This window comes from Falco peregrinus, chromosome 4, assembly GCF_023634155.1.
Source record: "Falco peregrinus isolate bFalPer1 chromosome 4, bFalPer1.pri, whole genome shotgun sequence".
NCBI lineage: Eukaryota > Metazoa > Chordata > Aves > Falconiformes > Falconidae > Falco > Falco peregrinus.
The window spans coordinates 91,713,419-91,728,752 of record NC_073724.1 but is presented as its reverse complement, the minus strand read 5'-3'; the positions used below and the strand labels follow the sequence as shown (position 1 = coordinate 91,728,752).

The 15,334-nt window shown below is 41.2% G+C and overlaps 1 protein-coding gene across 8 annotated transcripts in view; it reads left to right on the top strand.

Annotated features, from left to right (window-relative positions):
- Positions 1-15,334, top strand: part of CAB39L (calcium binding protein 39 like) — a 68,148-nt gene that overhangs the window by 33,333 nt on the left and 19,481 nt on the right. For all 8 annotated transcript variants that reach the window (XM_027790738.2, XM_027790737.2, XM_055801711.1 and 5 more), the window contains 2 exons: positions 8,192-8,356; positions 12,952-13,070. In XM_027790738.2, the coding sequence (XP_027646539.1) occupies positions 8,192-8,356; positions 12,952-13,070 (284 nt within the window). The remainder of the gene's footprint in view (positions 1-8,191; positions 8,357-12,951; positions 13,071-15,334) is intronic.

The window sequence follows — 15,334 nt, the reverse complement described above, 5'->3', positions numbered from 1 at the left end:
ATCCTCCTCTCTTCCAACATCTGAAATAAAAAAGGCGTGCTTGTGGCACATAAAATTGCTGACATCCTGTTTGGGCTCTGATATGGTGAAGAACAATTAATTACATTTTATTACAGAATTCTATAAGTGCCACAAAAAGTTAATCTCAGTCATGTAGAACCAAACTGTGCTTGGATTTAATGAGAAATACCCATTCTGGCATTAACTAGAAAAGCAGGGGAGTATTTTAATACCTAGGAAATGAAGACTTTAGAGCTTAGATTCTCTTCCTTCTTTCCTGTAGCATTTGGAGGATGCACATAAGTAGGGAGCAAGAGAGGAGAGATCCTTATATCAAGTGGACGTATCTGTTGAACCTGAGGAGGAACAGTCAGCATGTGACACACTGGTCATACTGCTCCATTTATTACTGATTCGCTGCCATGGCTTTTGCTGATAGGTGTTGTAAAAGAACATTAATAGAAAGGATACCTGACCCATCTCACAAAAAATGGAGGTGACATCCCAACTTCTCAAAGTCTCGTATTCGGCCGCTGAGTCTGGTTAGCACAAAACAGTGCAGGTGGCATCCAGTGTGTCACTGAAGGGTGTCACCGAAGGATGTCCTTGAACACATCACCCTCTCGCTGGTAACTGAACACCTTTGCTTGCGGCACCAGTGACTCAGTGCCATCTGCAGTGCCTACAGGTTTGGTAACATTTTCTGAATCCACCCTGCAGCAAAAGCATTCAGACTGTCACAGGTTTTTAATTTAGTACAACAAACGGATCTGGGGATGTTTGAAACTTGGCCTCATCTTTGCACTTGACCTAGATGGGCTGAAAGATTTGCAGTTTCAGGTGTAGCTGGTCCAAGACTTGGGTTTGTTGCAGAAGATGAAGCCAAGTGAATTAGAGCAGGTTCAGGACACTGTGCTGTGTGTTTTCCTAGCAAGCAGAACTGTGGGTGCAGCACCTTTAGTCAGTGTTCAGAAACAGCGAAGCTAGACTTAAAATAACCTGAGTGTCTAGCTTCTGCCCTTTCACTTAAATATATCTAAGGAGATGGCTTGTTTGGGTAGGTCACTGTAATCTGTCCTCTGTTTTACTGCCAGGTACTGTAACAAATTTGGTACTGTTCAGAAGGATCAGGAGAGCAGCATTTTATCAAGGCTACAGTTAAAAGACTTTAAGATTTCTGGAACAAATATTAGTATCAATAGATCCTGCTTTTTTTTACATAGCAACGAGGCCGTTATCAGCTCCTGTCCACCTTGCTCACTCATAGCGGTGATAAAGCGGTGAACTGGTGTGTGAGGTGAGGTGCTTGCAGAGGATGTGATGTACATTTGCATGGAAGGATGGTTGCGTGATTACTGTGAACATGAATACCCATGGGTGTGATTCTGCAGCTGCCAAAGGCAGTTGCAAAATTGCCTTTGACTTCGTTGCTACACACTGAAATGGAGGGAATGAGATAAGAAGGGCCTGGCACCCCTTCCTTCTACCTCTGCACGCCATGGGGTTTTGTGGAGTGTTTAATGTTTCGGCTTCCCCGTTCTGCTAAGGCCTCTTATTGCCCTAGAGATGGGAGAAACTCCAGATGCTGTCAGGTGCTGGTGCCAAGAGTTTAAAACCTGTGTCTTCTGATTGCTTTTTAATTATTATTTTTAAGGACCTTACAACTTTTAGTTCTGTCTTAAGTGCAGGATTAAGTGGGAAAGGAATTTATGTTCAGATGGGGCAAACTTGTCTCTTGCATTTAATCATCTGTCTATTTAAAAGGTGTTTCCCTGTTGTGTCTGCTTGACCAAATTGTCTTTGCCAGCTTGCTTGAGTACTAGGCCATAATATTTTGCTAAATGACAGAGTTCATGCCTCCTGATCCAAAACGTCCACAAATTGTTCCTATATATACATTCATCATGAAATTGAATCAAGAATAAGTCAGCTGGGATGATCCTGAAGCTACACAGACGTTGAATTCGGATTCTGCTAATGGCTGTTCTTGGGACTCCTTGCAGTTGCATGTAGAGTGAGTTGCGTTGGTGCTGTTCTTTTAGGAGAAAAAATGGTTTGAATCACACAGAGTATTTTAAACAAGATAAAGCCAAAGCAAGGAGCTTTATGCTTTTGGTTGTGATACATAGTATGGAGTACTGGCAGTTCACTGACTCAGATGTCGGAGTATTTAACATCACGCTGGCAGGCATCTGTGTGTATTGCTGTCTGCTGCTGTGCAAGACAGCAACAGTTTAGAAAGAGATTTTTGCCCTGGAAATACGCTAGGTACACAAACAAAAGCTGTATGATCCAAATCACCATATTCTTAAGAACAATTGAGGATTTCCTGATTGCTATGCGGATGCCAGATGTCAGGCATCCTATATTTTTCTTAGGTATGTTTGGTATCTGAGTTTGGATAGGTGGAAAAAGTTCATGCAATCTGTTTTTTTCTTCACTGTTATGGTTGGTCATAAATGTTATATTAAGTCCCTGGATGAATAAAAGAAAGAATACACCCTTCTGACCCGTTATGTATGTACCTATGTATGAAACCTCTAACCTGTTGGTGAAACAGGTAAAATAGAGACAACCCACTGAAACCTTTGAAAAGCTGCAGTTCAGGTGTAGGAGCTCAGACTGTTGATGATTCAAGGCCTGATACTTTTCCCCTTATGGTTTTTGTAATCTCCCTTGGAGGCGAGTAAAAAGAGATGCGATGGATCTACATTGCATAACAGGACATCCCTCTTTCTCTCTCTCTTTGACAAGCATAATAGGTCTGGATCACAAGCAGTTAATAGGCACTTTTAAGATAAGTGTGAAATTGCTGTAAGTAGCTAAGGAGAGGGGAACGCAGCATTAGTAAGTAGAGAGGTAGTTTTTATTAAGCCACTTGGAACACCTAGAAATGTAATTTGCTGAAGCTGGGCAGTCTTGGTAAATTATCTCTGTGCTGTGCTATCAGTTTTTTTAAAAAAACTGCCTGTATGAAGTTTTGATCTCTGAAGCAGCAGATCTGCTTTGTTTGTTTTGCTATATCATGCACAGGCAGTGTTGCAAAAAAACCAACAGCTTTGAGTATGGAAAGTCCCAACCCATGTAATTATGGAAATAAACATTCAGCTTTCTGTGTGAACAACAGATAAGACCTTTGTTTTAGCCTTCTGTGCTACTCTTTAATATCTCCCTGGAAGATTTTAGAAGAACAGAAAAAAATTAAGACTTGGAAGATTTCTTTGTAATCCCTTAATGAAAAAACGAAGACATTCCTTATGGAACTGTCTTGCATAGTTGTGAAATACAGAGAAAAATTAACTGTTTTGCAGCATTTCTTAATGCTAAATTACTGCCCTAAGAACACTGTCATGCACTTTGGCCTTCCTTTAAATATCAGTCAAAAATAAAAATAGATAAAACTTAAAATTGTCTTCTAGACCTGGCAAAGCAAGTTCTGAAGAACCCAGTATTAGTGCTGTGGGAAAAGAATATCAACATTGCTGTATGGTGATATTTCAGTATAGGCATAGTAATGTTGTCTGTTCTGTAATAAAGACTAGACCTTTGCATCAAAATCGGCTGGTCTCCATGTGTGTGTTAGACTGCGGAGAGGAGAGTCTTGAGGTCTTTCAGGGAAGATTTTTTTCATCCAGACTTTCAAGGAAGAGCTTCTTCGTAAGCTCCTTTGTGTTAAGATCCTGTTAAGTCAAGAATGACAAGACTTTGTTTGATCTACAAGGAAAATAAGCTTGAGACAAGTATCTTCAACTCAATCTGCTGGTAGGTTTGGAAAGACACATCTATGCTGAAAAAAAATCAACTTTATAAGCTGGAGAAGTTGAACACATTTATAATTTAACTTAGAGAAGTTATATTGTCTTATCTACATTGTCAGTTTTCCAGCTCCGAGGCTATTGTTGATCATCTAGTCCAGTAGAGTTAGCAGAGTAATCCCAGGTTTGTTGGATTTCAACATCTACACAAAATACTGTATTTCAGAATGGACACAGCAACTCTTGTGGGTTGCTGGTCACTATAAACTATGCTCTGTGGATAAAGAGTTATTTCTTGTAGAGAAGAAATAGCCAACGTTGCACAAACTGCCTTTCATTGCGCAGGGGGGTGTGGCTGTGCTCACCTTCCCTCCCTTACACACCTGTTGCACATCAACCTTCTAGCTCATTTGAGACTTACCCATGTACCCACCCTGAATTTTAGTGTTCTAATTGTATCTTCCCAAGTTTGGATGTTTTGGAGGTCAAGATCCTGATGTCTGTGCGGTGACAGCAACACAAACACTACATTAATGTGTGTGCTGGGGATCAGCTTGCATCTTGTGCTTTGTTGTCCCTGTCTGCAAACTTTAACTGTCCAAAATTCAACATATCCCACTTTTAACATTTGTATGTAATATATGTAACACCCCCACACCCCCCCCAGCTTTTCCCCCTTCTTCTAAATATAATGGCTTAAATGCAGTCATGGTGTAAAGGACTCGAACTGTGAGAGTAAAAGGAAAATCTGCTGGAAATAAGATTGTGCTTAATTGCAAGAATGAGGTAGATGGCTTAAAGTGCTTAGATATTTCATAAAACCTTTTCTTTTGCTCTATAACTTCTGCTGAAGTGACAGTTGCAGCACTTTGCTATTGTTGCTGTTGCCAATGATGGAAAATACATAGATTTACAGAAGTCATAGTTTTTATTACAGAGCTCATAGACTTTGAGTTTCTAGCAAATCTCTCTCTCTCTCTTCTTCTTTTTTTTTTCCCCCACTGAAATTCTGTTTGTGGCATCGTTGGGGGGAAGGGTGTCCTGCTGAGGTTTTGATGGGGTTTTTTGCTAGTTTTCCTAAAGAGGCTCAGGACCAGTCTGGCTTCTGACAAGCTGTTCTGTAGCTATGTTTCTGTCATCTTGTATTTTCCATGTATTTGAGTGAATGTATTTGCTTTGTTGTTTATTTTGGATGCATCTTAGGTCTTTGGATCTTGGAATGTCTTTTCCCCCGTGTCCCCCCCCCCCCGCCCTGTGTCTTGAGCAAGTTTCCATCCCAGAAACAGTGCTTATGTACTTAGGGTATTATTCTAAAAATGCTGTAAGGTTAAGTGGAAATGTCAAAGTGGAGGCTAGAATTGGTGTTAATTTAAGAATATGTGTTCAGGATTATGGTTTTCCTCCAGATAGATTATGAGGGATAGGCACTGAAAAGCCGCCTTAGATTTGACTGGGAATAGCTTTTGGTGGCAGGTTGAATGTCAAACCACAGAGTATCCAGAGGATATGAAGGGGGGAGGAGGTTGAGCACGAAATGTAAATTGCGTGTAGAAAAGCAGAGATGATGAGCGGATGGGATGGCAGATGATCAGAGAAATACAGCTGTGGTCCCTAAGTGTGCCCATCAACACTGCGGTGTTCTGTAGTTTTATTTTTTCCTGCAGTGCTTTACTTTTTGGCCTCCTTTTGGAGAATTAAACCTAAAGCGGAGTCTTGCAGAGATTTTTCTACATATCAGAAAGGAGTACTTATACTTGAAAGGAAAGGTATTAATTCTTTTTTAACCCACAGAATACCAGAGATATTCGCACCCTGCCCAGCAGAATGGGTGAAAAGCCAAAAATATATGGGTTTTTCCTTTGATATGAAAATATTTTCACAGCTCTTATAAAGATTTAGAGCTTTAGTTTCCAAGATAGCACCCCTGTTGTTAATCCCATCTGTACTCTGTGGGATATCTCTAGTGACATACCACTAACATTTGAGGTAAAAATAGGCTCTTCTGCTGGCGATGGTAAGAAACAAGACTTCTGCTGTGGATAAAGTTATCACATAGTCATATTCATTTACATGCTGCTCATGCTGACCTAACTCAACCAGCAGAAAACTGGGATTAGATACAGACAGACTGGGGGAGAACATTTCTTTGTCGTGCAAAATCAATGCTTGAATCTTCAAGGTAGATGCAACATGAAAGTGGCCTTTTATTGGGTTTGTAGGATTTTAATGGCTTTTTAGGATTTCTAGGCTTTTTCTAGTTTTTTTTAATTCACTACTGTGAATAAAATCGGTGATGTAAATCAGTATTGGAAGTGTTGGGAGATCAGCAGCAATTGAGAGATACCTCTCTGAAGCAGTTATTTTATGCAGATTGATGGGTGGTATTTGAGAACATGACATTTTTTCTTTCGGTTTCTGAGAGAGAGAGATTGAAATTACTGATTGAGCTTTGAACATCCGTTAATGTCCAGTTAGCTTTTACAAAAGAATCTTGGGTTTTCTCTGCGTGTCGTGATTGCTCCCCTGCTCTGCTAAGCTAATGAAGGGCTGATTTCAAGTAAAGGTTTTGCGATATAGATGTGAAATGCTGTCCTATCTTCAACATCTTTAACCATCCTCAGCTTTGCTTTCAAACCTGTCCCTTATTTCCTTCCCACTCCCTGCCAAAAAATCAAACCAGACTTGCTGTGGGTCATGCATGTATTAAACATACCCCGACCCAGAAGAAACCATTGCCTCCACAGCCCCATGGCTGGAGCAGATGGCGTTTAAAGCATGCACAAACATGGGAAAAAATATCACCTTTGCTCCACGGAGTCTTCATTTATACAAAGTGGAGCAAACCTGGGAGGAGAGTGTGAGCCAGAGCTGCTATGCTGTGACCAGCGGTTGTTTCCCTTGGGAACTGGGACGTTATCGTTCACGTCTGATTTAAACCTGCTGAATGCCACAGATGCTAGGCTGTTACGTGTTTATACATGTTTCTCTTTCATTTTCCTGTTGTAAGATTTCTGGTCAAGATACTTCATCAGGTAATTCCTGATTTGTCCTCTACATTTGGTATTTGAAGCATTGCACAGACACACTAATGTATAAGCTAGGTGGGAGCAAAAGCTGAAGGACTAATTTTAGTTTGCTTGGTGGCAGATGTGGAGCCTTACTATAGCAAATTGTTTAATTTAATTAATTTCCCAACCTGAGACTGGAGTGCCTGTGTTCTCAGTAGGCAAATCCTTTGCGGAAGATGCTGGCTCAAACCGCACATGATGAGGAGACTTAGGTGGTGGCAATGCAAAGCCAGCAGGGTGTCCTGGTTTTGGCGGGGATAGAGTTAATTTTCTTCCTAGTAGCTGGTATAGTGCTGCATTTTGGATTTAGGATGAGAATAATGTTGGTAACACACTGATGTTTCAGTTGTTGCTAAGCAGTGCTTGTACTAGGTCAGGGAATTTTCAGCTTCTCACCTCACCCCACCCCACCAGTGAGCATGCTGGGGGGCACAAGAAGCTGGGAGGGGACACAGCCAGGACAGCTGACCCCAGCTGACCCCAGGGCTATTCCATACCATACGGTGCCATGCTCAGCATATAAACCAGGGGCAAAGCTGGCCGGGGGCTGCTGCTCGGGAACTGGCTGGGCATCGGTCAGCGGGTGGTGGGAAACCGCATTGTGCATCACTTGTCTATTCTAATTGTTTTATTTATTATTCTTTTGGTTTCCCCCTTTCCTTTTCTGTCCTATTAAACTGTCTTTAACTCAACCCACAAATTTTACTTCCCCCCTGCAATTCTCTCCCCCATCCCACTGGGGGGTGGGGGGTGAGCGAGCAGCTGTGTGATGTTTAGCTGCCTGCCAGGTTAAACCATGGCACAGGGGTGTAAGGATTTATCTGGGTTACCAGTAAAGGAGCTGGGACACTCTATCAAGAAGCAGTTGATGGGAAATCTGCACAGCGGCCACCTTGCAGGCAGGCAGAGCCAGACAGTTTTGTACCTCCATCTGGCACCTCCTGCCCCACGTGTGTCAACGGAACCCACTGGGGAGGTTGGGGGGAGCAATGGTGAAAGTGCTGCTGCTGCTGCTGCAGGTCAGCATCTGTCTCCAAACCCAGAAAAGATCTTGCTGATGCCAGTTGGTAATTACACTCCCGCCCTTATTTTATGCCTGTGGTCTGTAAGTGAATGCATGCTATGTTTAAATTGAATATGCTTGTGTACGACCTGCAAGATCCAGTGTGGATACTCCAGCCTTGGTGATTTACATAAAATTATTAAACCATTTTAATATAGATAACGATCACTTTAAGTATGGTTAGAAGCTTTTGTTTTGAACTGCTTGTCTTTAAAATAAATCACTTTTTCTTTCTTTTTTTCTTTTTTTTTTCTTTTTTTTTCTTTTCCTTTATTTAAACAAAACCTGTATCTGCTGGCGTGCAGGCATCAGAGGAAGTGTCAAAATCTCTGCAAGCAATGAAGGAAATTCTGTGTGGGACCACAGACAAGGAGCCACCTACAGAGATTGTGGCTCAGCTGGCACAAGAGCTATACAACAGTGGCCTTCTAGTGACGCTTATTGCCAACCTGCAACTGATAGATTTTGAGGTAAGTCAGCATCTCCTTGCTCTCAGTGCTGTCAGTGAGTAAAGCTGTATTCTTCTGAAGTCTAAATAATTTTATTGCATTTAAAACTGTTTTTTACATGCTGAAGAATGCACCTGCTGTAGATTGGTCAGTGTCCTGATAGATGTGTTTATATACTGGAAGTAAATGCAATGGATCTGATGACATTTTTTTTATTAAAATAAAACCAATAAAGAAATATTGCCATGTGTATCCAAACAAGATAGGAAATGATGCTGAGAATAATGTTTATGACCAACCTTGTAAGCTGCAGCGGTGAACCTCTTTGGGATAGTACAGCTAGAACAGACCACTGTCTCTGAAGGGGTTGTCCAATTTAGAAGGGGTCCAGGGACATGGATTAAAAATACTCGGAAGCATGGGAAAACCTCATGCTACAAAGACTGAAAAACATTAGCATGGTTTAGTTGAGAGGAAAGGAGTTGAAGAAAGTGTTAAAAACTGGCAGCAGGTAGCAAGCTAAATTGGGTTGCCCCCACTTAATTCTTTGGATTAAAAGAAGAAAGGAATATAACTTTTTTTGCCAGCAGAAAGATTAATATGAATATATATGTGTATTTATTGTTTAATTTTGTATATTTGTGTATAAAATTATGTATTCTTTGGAACTCCTTGCCAGTTTTGTTGTTAAAGCCAAAAACTTAGTAGGCAACTACTAAGACAGCTGAACTTGCTTATAAATAAGGAGAAGAGTTATGGTAGAAAAGATTGCAGTAAGTCAGGATAAATATAGACCCTTTTAATTGACCTTTGACTGGTAGGAACTGGAAAGAAACTTCGTCACTGGCAGGTCATTATAGTATTCCTGTGGTCTACGGCCAGCCAGGATAGTGGTCCTCGGGGACTGCTGTTAGGAGTCCTGTGATTCCTATGGCTCCTGGGCACTGGTGGATCGTCACAAGTGTATGAGCATCTCCGAGCAGTGAGAAAACCCCAGTTCCCAGGAACCAAACCTCCACTGCTGAGGTCTGAAGCAGGAGTGGTACCCAACATATAGGGCTGGGTGGCTGCTGAATTTAAAAATCAGTTCCCTAGAGAGACTGTCTGATGCTCTCAGAGCCACCTTTTGTGGGAGTTACTTTCTTGCAGAAGTTTTCTCCCTTATTGAAGTTATTGTTAATTTGCTTTTCTTTCCATATTGTAAATGAATGAAACGGAGGAATGATGGGAGATTTATGTTTTCTCTTCCCCCTCTTCCCTCTCTCCCCTGACCTCAGTAAAGCCAGGATTCAAGGGACCTATTTATTTATTTTATATTAATTTTTGAAAATGTTCTCTTCCTCAGGTCTGAAGTTCAGGAGATTTTTTTTTTTTAATGCTCGAATTTATTGAGATCCTTTCATTTGTCTTCTCCCTGCCACTCCAGCTTACTGGTAAATGTTTGGGGTTTTTTTACAAGAAAACCCCAACCAACCAAGGAAAAAAACCCAACCCCCCAAAAAAAAACCAAAACCCCCCAAAAAGCAAGCAAGCAACCAACCAAAAGAACCCTAACTCAAACCCCTAAAAATCTGGTAATTTATTTTTTTTTAAGAAAAAAGGAGAGGAAGGAGGAGAAGATATTGTTAGCAAATACACCACAGAAGGGAAACTACTGCCTTTTTCTTTTGGTTACTGACAGTCTGTATTTCTTTTGTCAGACAAAAAATCTGTGTGGACATATTGAACCCGCAGTCTTCAAATGCAAGCACTGAATGAAATACCTAATCTGTTGCTGAATAACGGTTCTTGCAAACAATTCTAATAACTCGTATTGCAAAACAGATTTCTCCATGATAAAACCTTTTCAGTCTTGAGGAGAGCTGTTATACATACTCTTTTGGCAAAACAGTAGAAACAAAGTGTCATTGAACAAGAGGATAGTAAGAGCGCGTGCTGCTTTGCCTTCGTACTCTCATTGTCTTTTTCAGTTTATCAACTTTTCTGCTTCTATTTTGTTATATTGGTGGCCACAGTTGGCATTTAGGTTTCTTGTTGTATAGGCCATGTCATCACTTTATAACATGCAAGTTAATTTTTTGATCTGTATGTAATGGTAGAAAGTAAAATCACAAATTACTTAAAAATTTAATATCTGAAGGGAATAATGTTTATGTAGGTTACTTTGTTCTGTCCTGACTCCCTGTCTCCTCCTCACCAACCCTGCTGCCCACTTTGATCCCAATTTTGCACAGCTGTACTTCCCATTGAAGATGTATTTTCAAAGACTTCATGGAACTTGATGAGGAGTGAGGCCAGAGCTGATGTCCCCACTGAGAAAAAGGCAGAAGCACAGACTCAAGTCCTGTCTCATTTGTGCTCAATCTGCCAGCACACTTACAGCACGTGTGGCTGGGGGCGAGCGGGTGTGTAGGGGAGACTTGCACGTATCCATCGCACAGCTATACAAAACACAGGTTTATTGGTTCTGCCACTCAACAGACAAGATGTAATTTTGGTGATGATGTTGTTATGAAGCACTGAAGTTGAGTTTGGGCAGGAGCCCAGAATCAAGATCAGACTAGAATTTTGGAAATCTAAAATACGAAATTTATTGTTGAACTTTAAAGAACTGAGGAAAGTGTGCATACAGAAAAAGTCAACTAAAAAAATAGATGTTAATAACTCCACGTAAGCTTAAAGGTTCACAAGCTGTAAAGCCACTAAAAGAGGTAGTAAATAACCCACGAGCCCCGGACTGGTGACAACAGCAGCTTTCCCTTACTTTGTCTTGAAATGGGAGCAAAATTATGATATAGGTATCATACAACTTGTTATTTACATAATGGCATTCTTTGCAGTTTTTTGTTCTTGTCTAGCCACTTTCTCTCCTTAAGTGCTGCTTTATCTTGTGCTTCAGTGGCCATATGTATTTCATTATAAGGCAAAACTGAATCATGGATCCAAATAAGAAGTGTTGCAAGAGTATTCCTACAATTTTTATAGATGTCAGGTGGTAAGGGAAGTCTGCTTTGGCTCCGTCCTATCTGGTTCCATTCCCTCCAGGAGAATCCAGAGAGACTAACTTCTCTGGCTTTCACTATTGCTGGTTTCTACAAAATTGAATATAATTGGATATATCCAATTATATTGGATATCTCCTCTCTGAGATAAATATAGATATATAAGTATCTCTTCTCTGCTATTGGATGTAATGCTGCAGTGCCACTAATATTAAGTAACATAAGATTTGGCATAGCAGAGAGGATCACTTAATTTTTGGCCATTTTCACCTTGCCCTTTCAACAGCTCTTCTCTGTCTGGATTGTTTTTGTCTTGGAGCAACTGCTGCAGCCACTGGGGATCACAGGATTCCAGGCGTACATTATGAGTGTTGTAAAGACAGGGGAGAATGGGATGACTTTATAGTCAATTTAGCCTAATTAAGACAATGTCCAAGGGTCAAAAGTGTTGCAGACAGAGGCAGATGGACTGGCCTGCTCTGACATGATTCTCCTATTGAATTCCCCATGTCTCCAAACCAGCTGGATTGGAAAGAGCAGGAAAGCAGAATATTTTGTGTTTCTCAGCAGTGATTTATTTGTAGAGGTGAAACCAGGGAATTTCCCTCTGTGTGAAACTATCTGCTCCTTGGCTTCAGACATTCGATAAGTTCTCCACCAAGGAATGTTTGCCCTCTCGAGACAGATCAATGAGCACGTACAGATTATGAGTAACCTTTAGCTTGCCCTGTGCATAGTGACCCGCTGTAGATTCAGTGCCTTGATTACTGCTCATTAGTGCAGCAGTCTCCCCTCCTCCATTAATTTCACACATCAATTTGTCTCCTGTGGCCAAGGCAGAAAGCAGTGGGGGAGGAAGAGGACTTCTAATTCAAGATGTATTGTCAAACCCTGTGGCTGAATAGAACATACTTTCAAAAGACCTTCTGAAAAGCTACTTGCACAGGGAAGCATTCAAAGATAAAACACAATTGTGCAGATAGATACCTGTATACAGGAGAAAATTAGGACAAAGTGAAGGATCTTCTTGTGACTAAAGCAGAGATGTGATGCAGCCATTTTGTCAGTAGTAATTCGTTCTTCATGGTGAAATATTGGCTGCAGTTTTAAATTGAATCCTGATTTTCAAAAATGCAGTCACTGGCTTTGATTGCATTTGAATAATGAAAAGCTTTAGCTTTGTAAGTTTAGGCTGTGGGGCGATGTGCTTGGTGCTAGCTTGACAACTTCAGATTTGGAGGCTGTGGGAGCAATAATACACACTGCAAAAGCATGTTTGTCTCAGAGTAGTGGCTTGCTTTTTTTTGTGTTTGAATGTTGCTATTTAAGATAACCAGGGACGTGCTTGACAGAATAAGGGGGGATGCACATCTACATTTAGACAAAGAAAGGTGGAAATGGAGTGGGGGGATCATCAGTGGTCTTCAGAGCCACCCAACAGAAGAAGCCTTCTTGAAGAAACAGCAAGTACGAGGTGGTGGGACTGTAGAGAGTTCAAGAAAAGAGACCAACTTGTTTTGTTTTCAATTTCATTTCTGCTTTAAATAGAGCTTATAGTAAATGGTCATTTGGTCATGTTTTTCCAGTTGAAGATATATTTTGCTTCTTTAACAGGGCAAGAAGGACGTTTCCCAGATATTTAACAACATCTTGAGAAGACAAATTGGTACACGCAGCCCTACTGTGGAATACATTAGTGCCCATCCACATATCCTATTCATGCTTCTAAAAGGGTGGGTGCTTTAATCTGATTTTTATTAAAGAGCGTTACCTGGCACATGCTGGCATTGTAGTTGATCTCTTCTCACTCTTAGTTTCAAAAACAACAACAAAAAAGGATTTTCAGATTGTGTTCCAGGTTAATTATTCTGTTTCTTTCATATTGACTTTCCACTTAACTCTATACTGGATTATTTTATTTGGCCATTATTTCTTCTTCAAACCTGGCATTAGAATAACTATGTGCTGATTGTTTTTGACTGCTCCCCACATGATGTGTACTTCAGTTCTTGCCCTAAACTCTTGGGTGGCATTGTTGATGACTGCCGAGTTTCATTTAGACCTTTTTGCATTGCAGGAGTGTCTTATAGTGGTGTCTGTAAATAACTGGAGTCAAACTGCCCCCCTATGCGGTAGAACAGAGAAGCAAAAATGCATAAAAGAATAGTTGTGTCTGTGGGACAGACTTCTTCAATGCTTGTAGCCACATGTGAACTTCAACTTTAAATTAATTCTGTAATGAACTCCACAACTTCCAGCATTGTTTTTGGGGTCTTTTAACCTTTGAAGGAGTCAGTGCTCAGCTGTAACCCCATGGTTTCCAAGGTAAGTTGGCCAAGGAGGGGGAATAGACTACTGTGTGGAGTGGACATCAACTACAGTTGCATTCAAGTGTGCACAAGTGTTGGCCTAAAACACTTGAGGTTTCTGTCCCCTTTACTTTTGACTGAAAGCACCTTCCATTCAGTGAAAAGCTTTGCTTTTCCAGCCCTTGAAGTCTACAGTTGTCTGCTCAGTTTTCTTCTGGCTTTAGGATTTTGTTTACTTTTCCCCTTGTCGTGGTTTAACCCCAGCCAGCAACCCAGCACCACGCAGCCACTTGCTCACTGCCCCCCACCCAGAGAGGTGGGGAGGAGGATTGGAAAGGAATGTAAAATTCAAGGACTGAGATAAGAACAAATCAATAATTTAAACAGAATAAAGATACAAGAACAACAGTAATAACAATAAGGATGGAAAGGTGGGGGAAAAGTGTAAAATCCAAAGGAAAAGGGAAAAAAACCCAAGTGATGCACAGTACAGCTGCTCACCCTCTGCTGACTGATGCCCAGCCAGTCCCTGAGCAGTGATCCCCCCCAGCCAACCCTCCAAGTTTCTGTACCAGGCATGATGTCCCATGATATGGAATACCTCTTTGGCTGGTTCAGGCCAGATGACCTGGCTGTGTCCTCTCCCAGTCTCTTGTGCCCCTCCAGCATTCTGGTGGGCAGGGCCCAAGAAACCGAAAAGTCCTTGACTTAGTATAAAAATTACCCAGCAACGACTAAAACCATCAGTGCGGTTATCAACATTGTTCTCACAGCATAGCTAAAACACAGCACTGTACTAGCTGCTAAGAAGGAAAATTAACTTGGTCCCAGCTGAAACCAGGACACCCCTAAGGAAAGGAGAATATTTGTGATTGGGATTAAATAACTGATGTAGAAGTAAGTGCATGTATTAGCTAATTGGTATGAAACAAGTGGACTCTCATAGTAGTTTTATGGTCACACTAGTAACAGCCATTCAAAAACATGATGTGAGCCTTTTAAACTAAAGACTCATAAGAGAATGAAATGTTTTTTAAGTGTCTGTTTTGCTCTTGAGGTTGAAGAGCTGCATTTTTACCATTTGCTCCACAGCCAGAGTTAGGAAAGTACTTAAGCACCACCTAAGGTTTGTGCATGACAAGGCTGCAGCCCCAAGGGTAAAATTCCCTTCAGTCAGAGTCCCCCTTCTCCCAGGGGCAGACCCCTGCCAAGAGAGGGATGGCCGTGTGAGTCCTCGAAAATAGTTATTTCCTGCAAAACTGGCCTCATTCCAACACAGCTGAGTAGGGAAAAAAGTGATCAAGAGAACTAGTCAGTCCCAGGGATTTCAAGAACTGTGAGCTTGTGGTTGAACGTGGTGGCAAGGCTCTTGGCTGCTGCGATAGATGTGGACCTGCCGCCTTCCTTGCGGGCAGGGCAGTGGGGAGCCTGCGCAGGTGGATGGGCTGAGCTAGGTCTTGCTCTCGCAAGTTTAGTGATTTGTTGTGGTTTAGGTTTAATTTTGAAACTCTTGACTTGTTTAGTGTTACTAAACACCAGCTTCCTCAGAAAGGAAATCAGTAAGTTAGTTAAATGGACTTTGGTTTCATTTGTTCATTAAAATTCACCATTTATATAAACCACAAACCAGCAGTTTCAGGATGGTGATGATAGTTCTCTCAGTCATTACGTTGTACAACTGCTTTCAA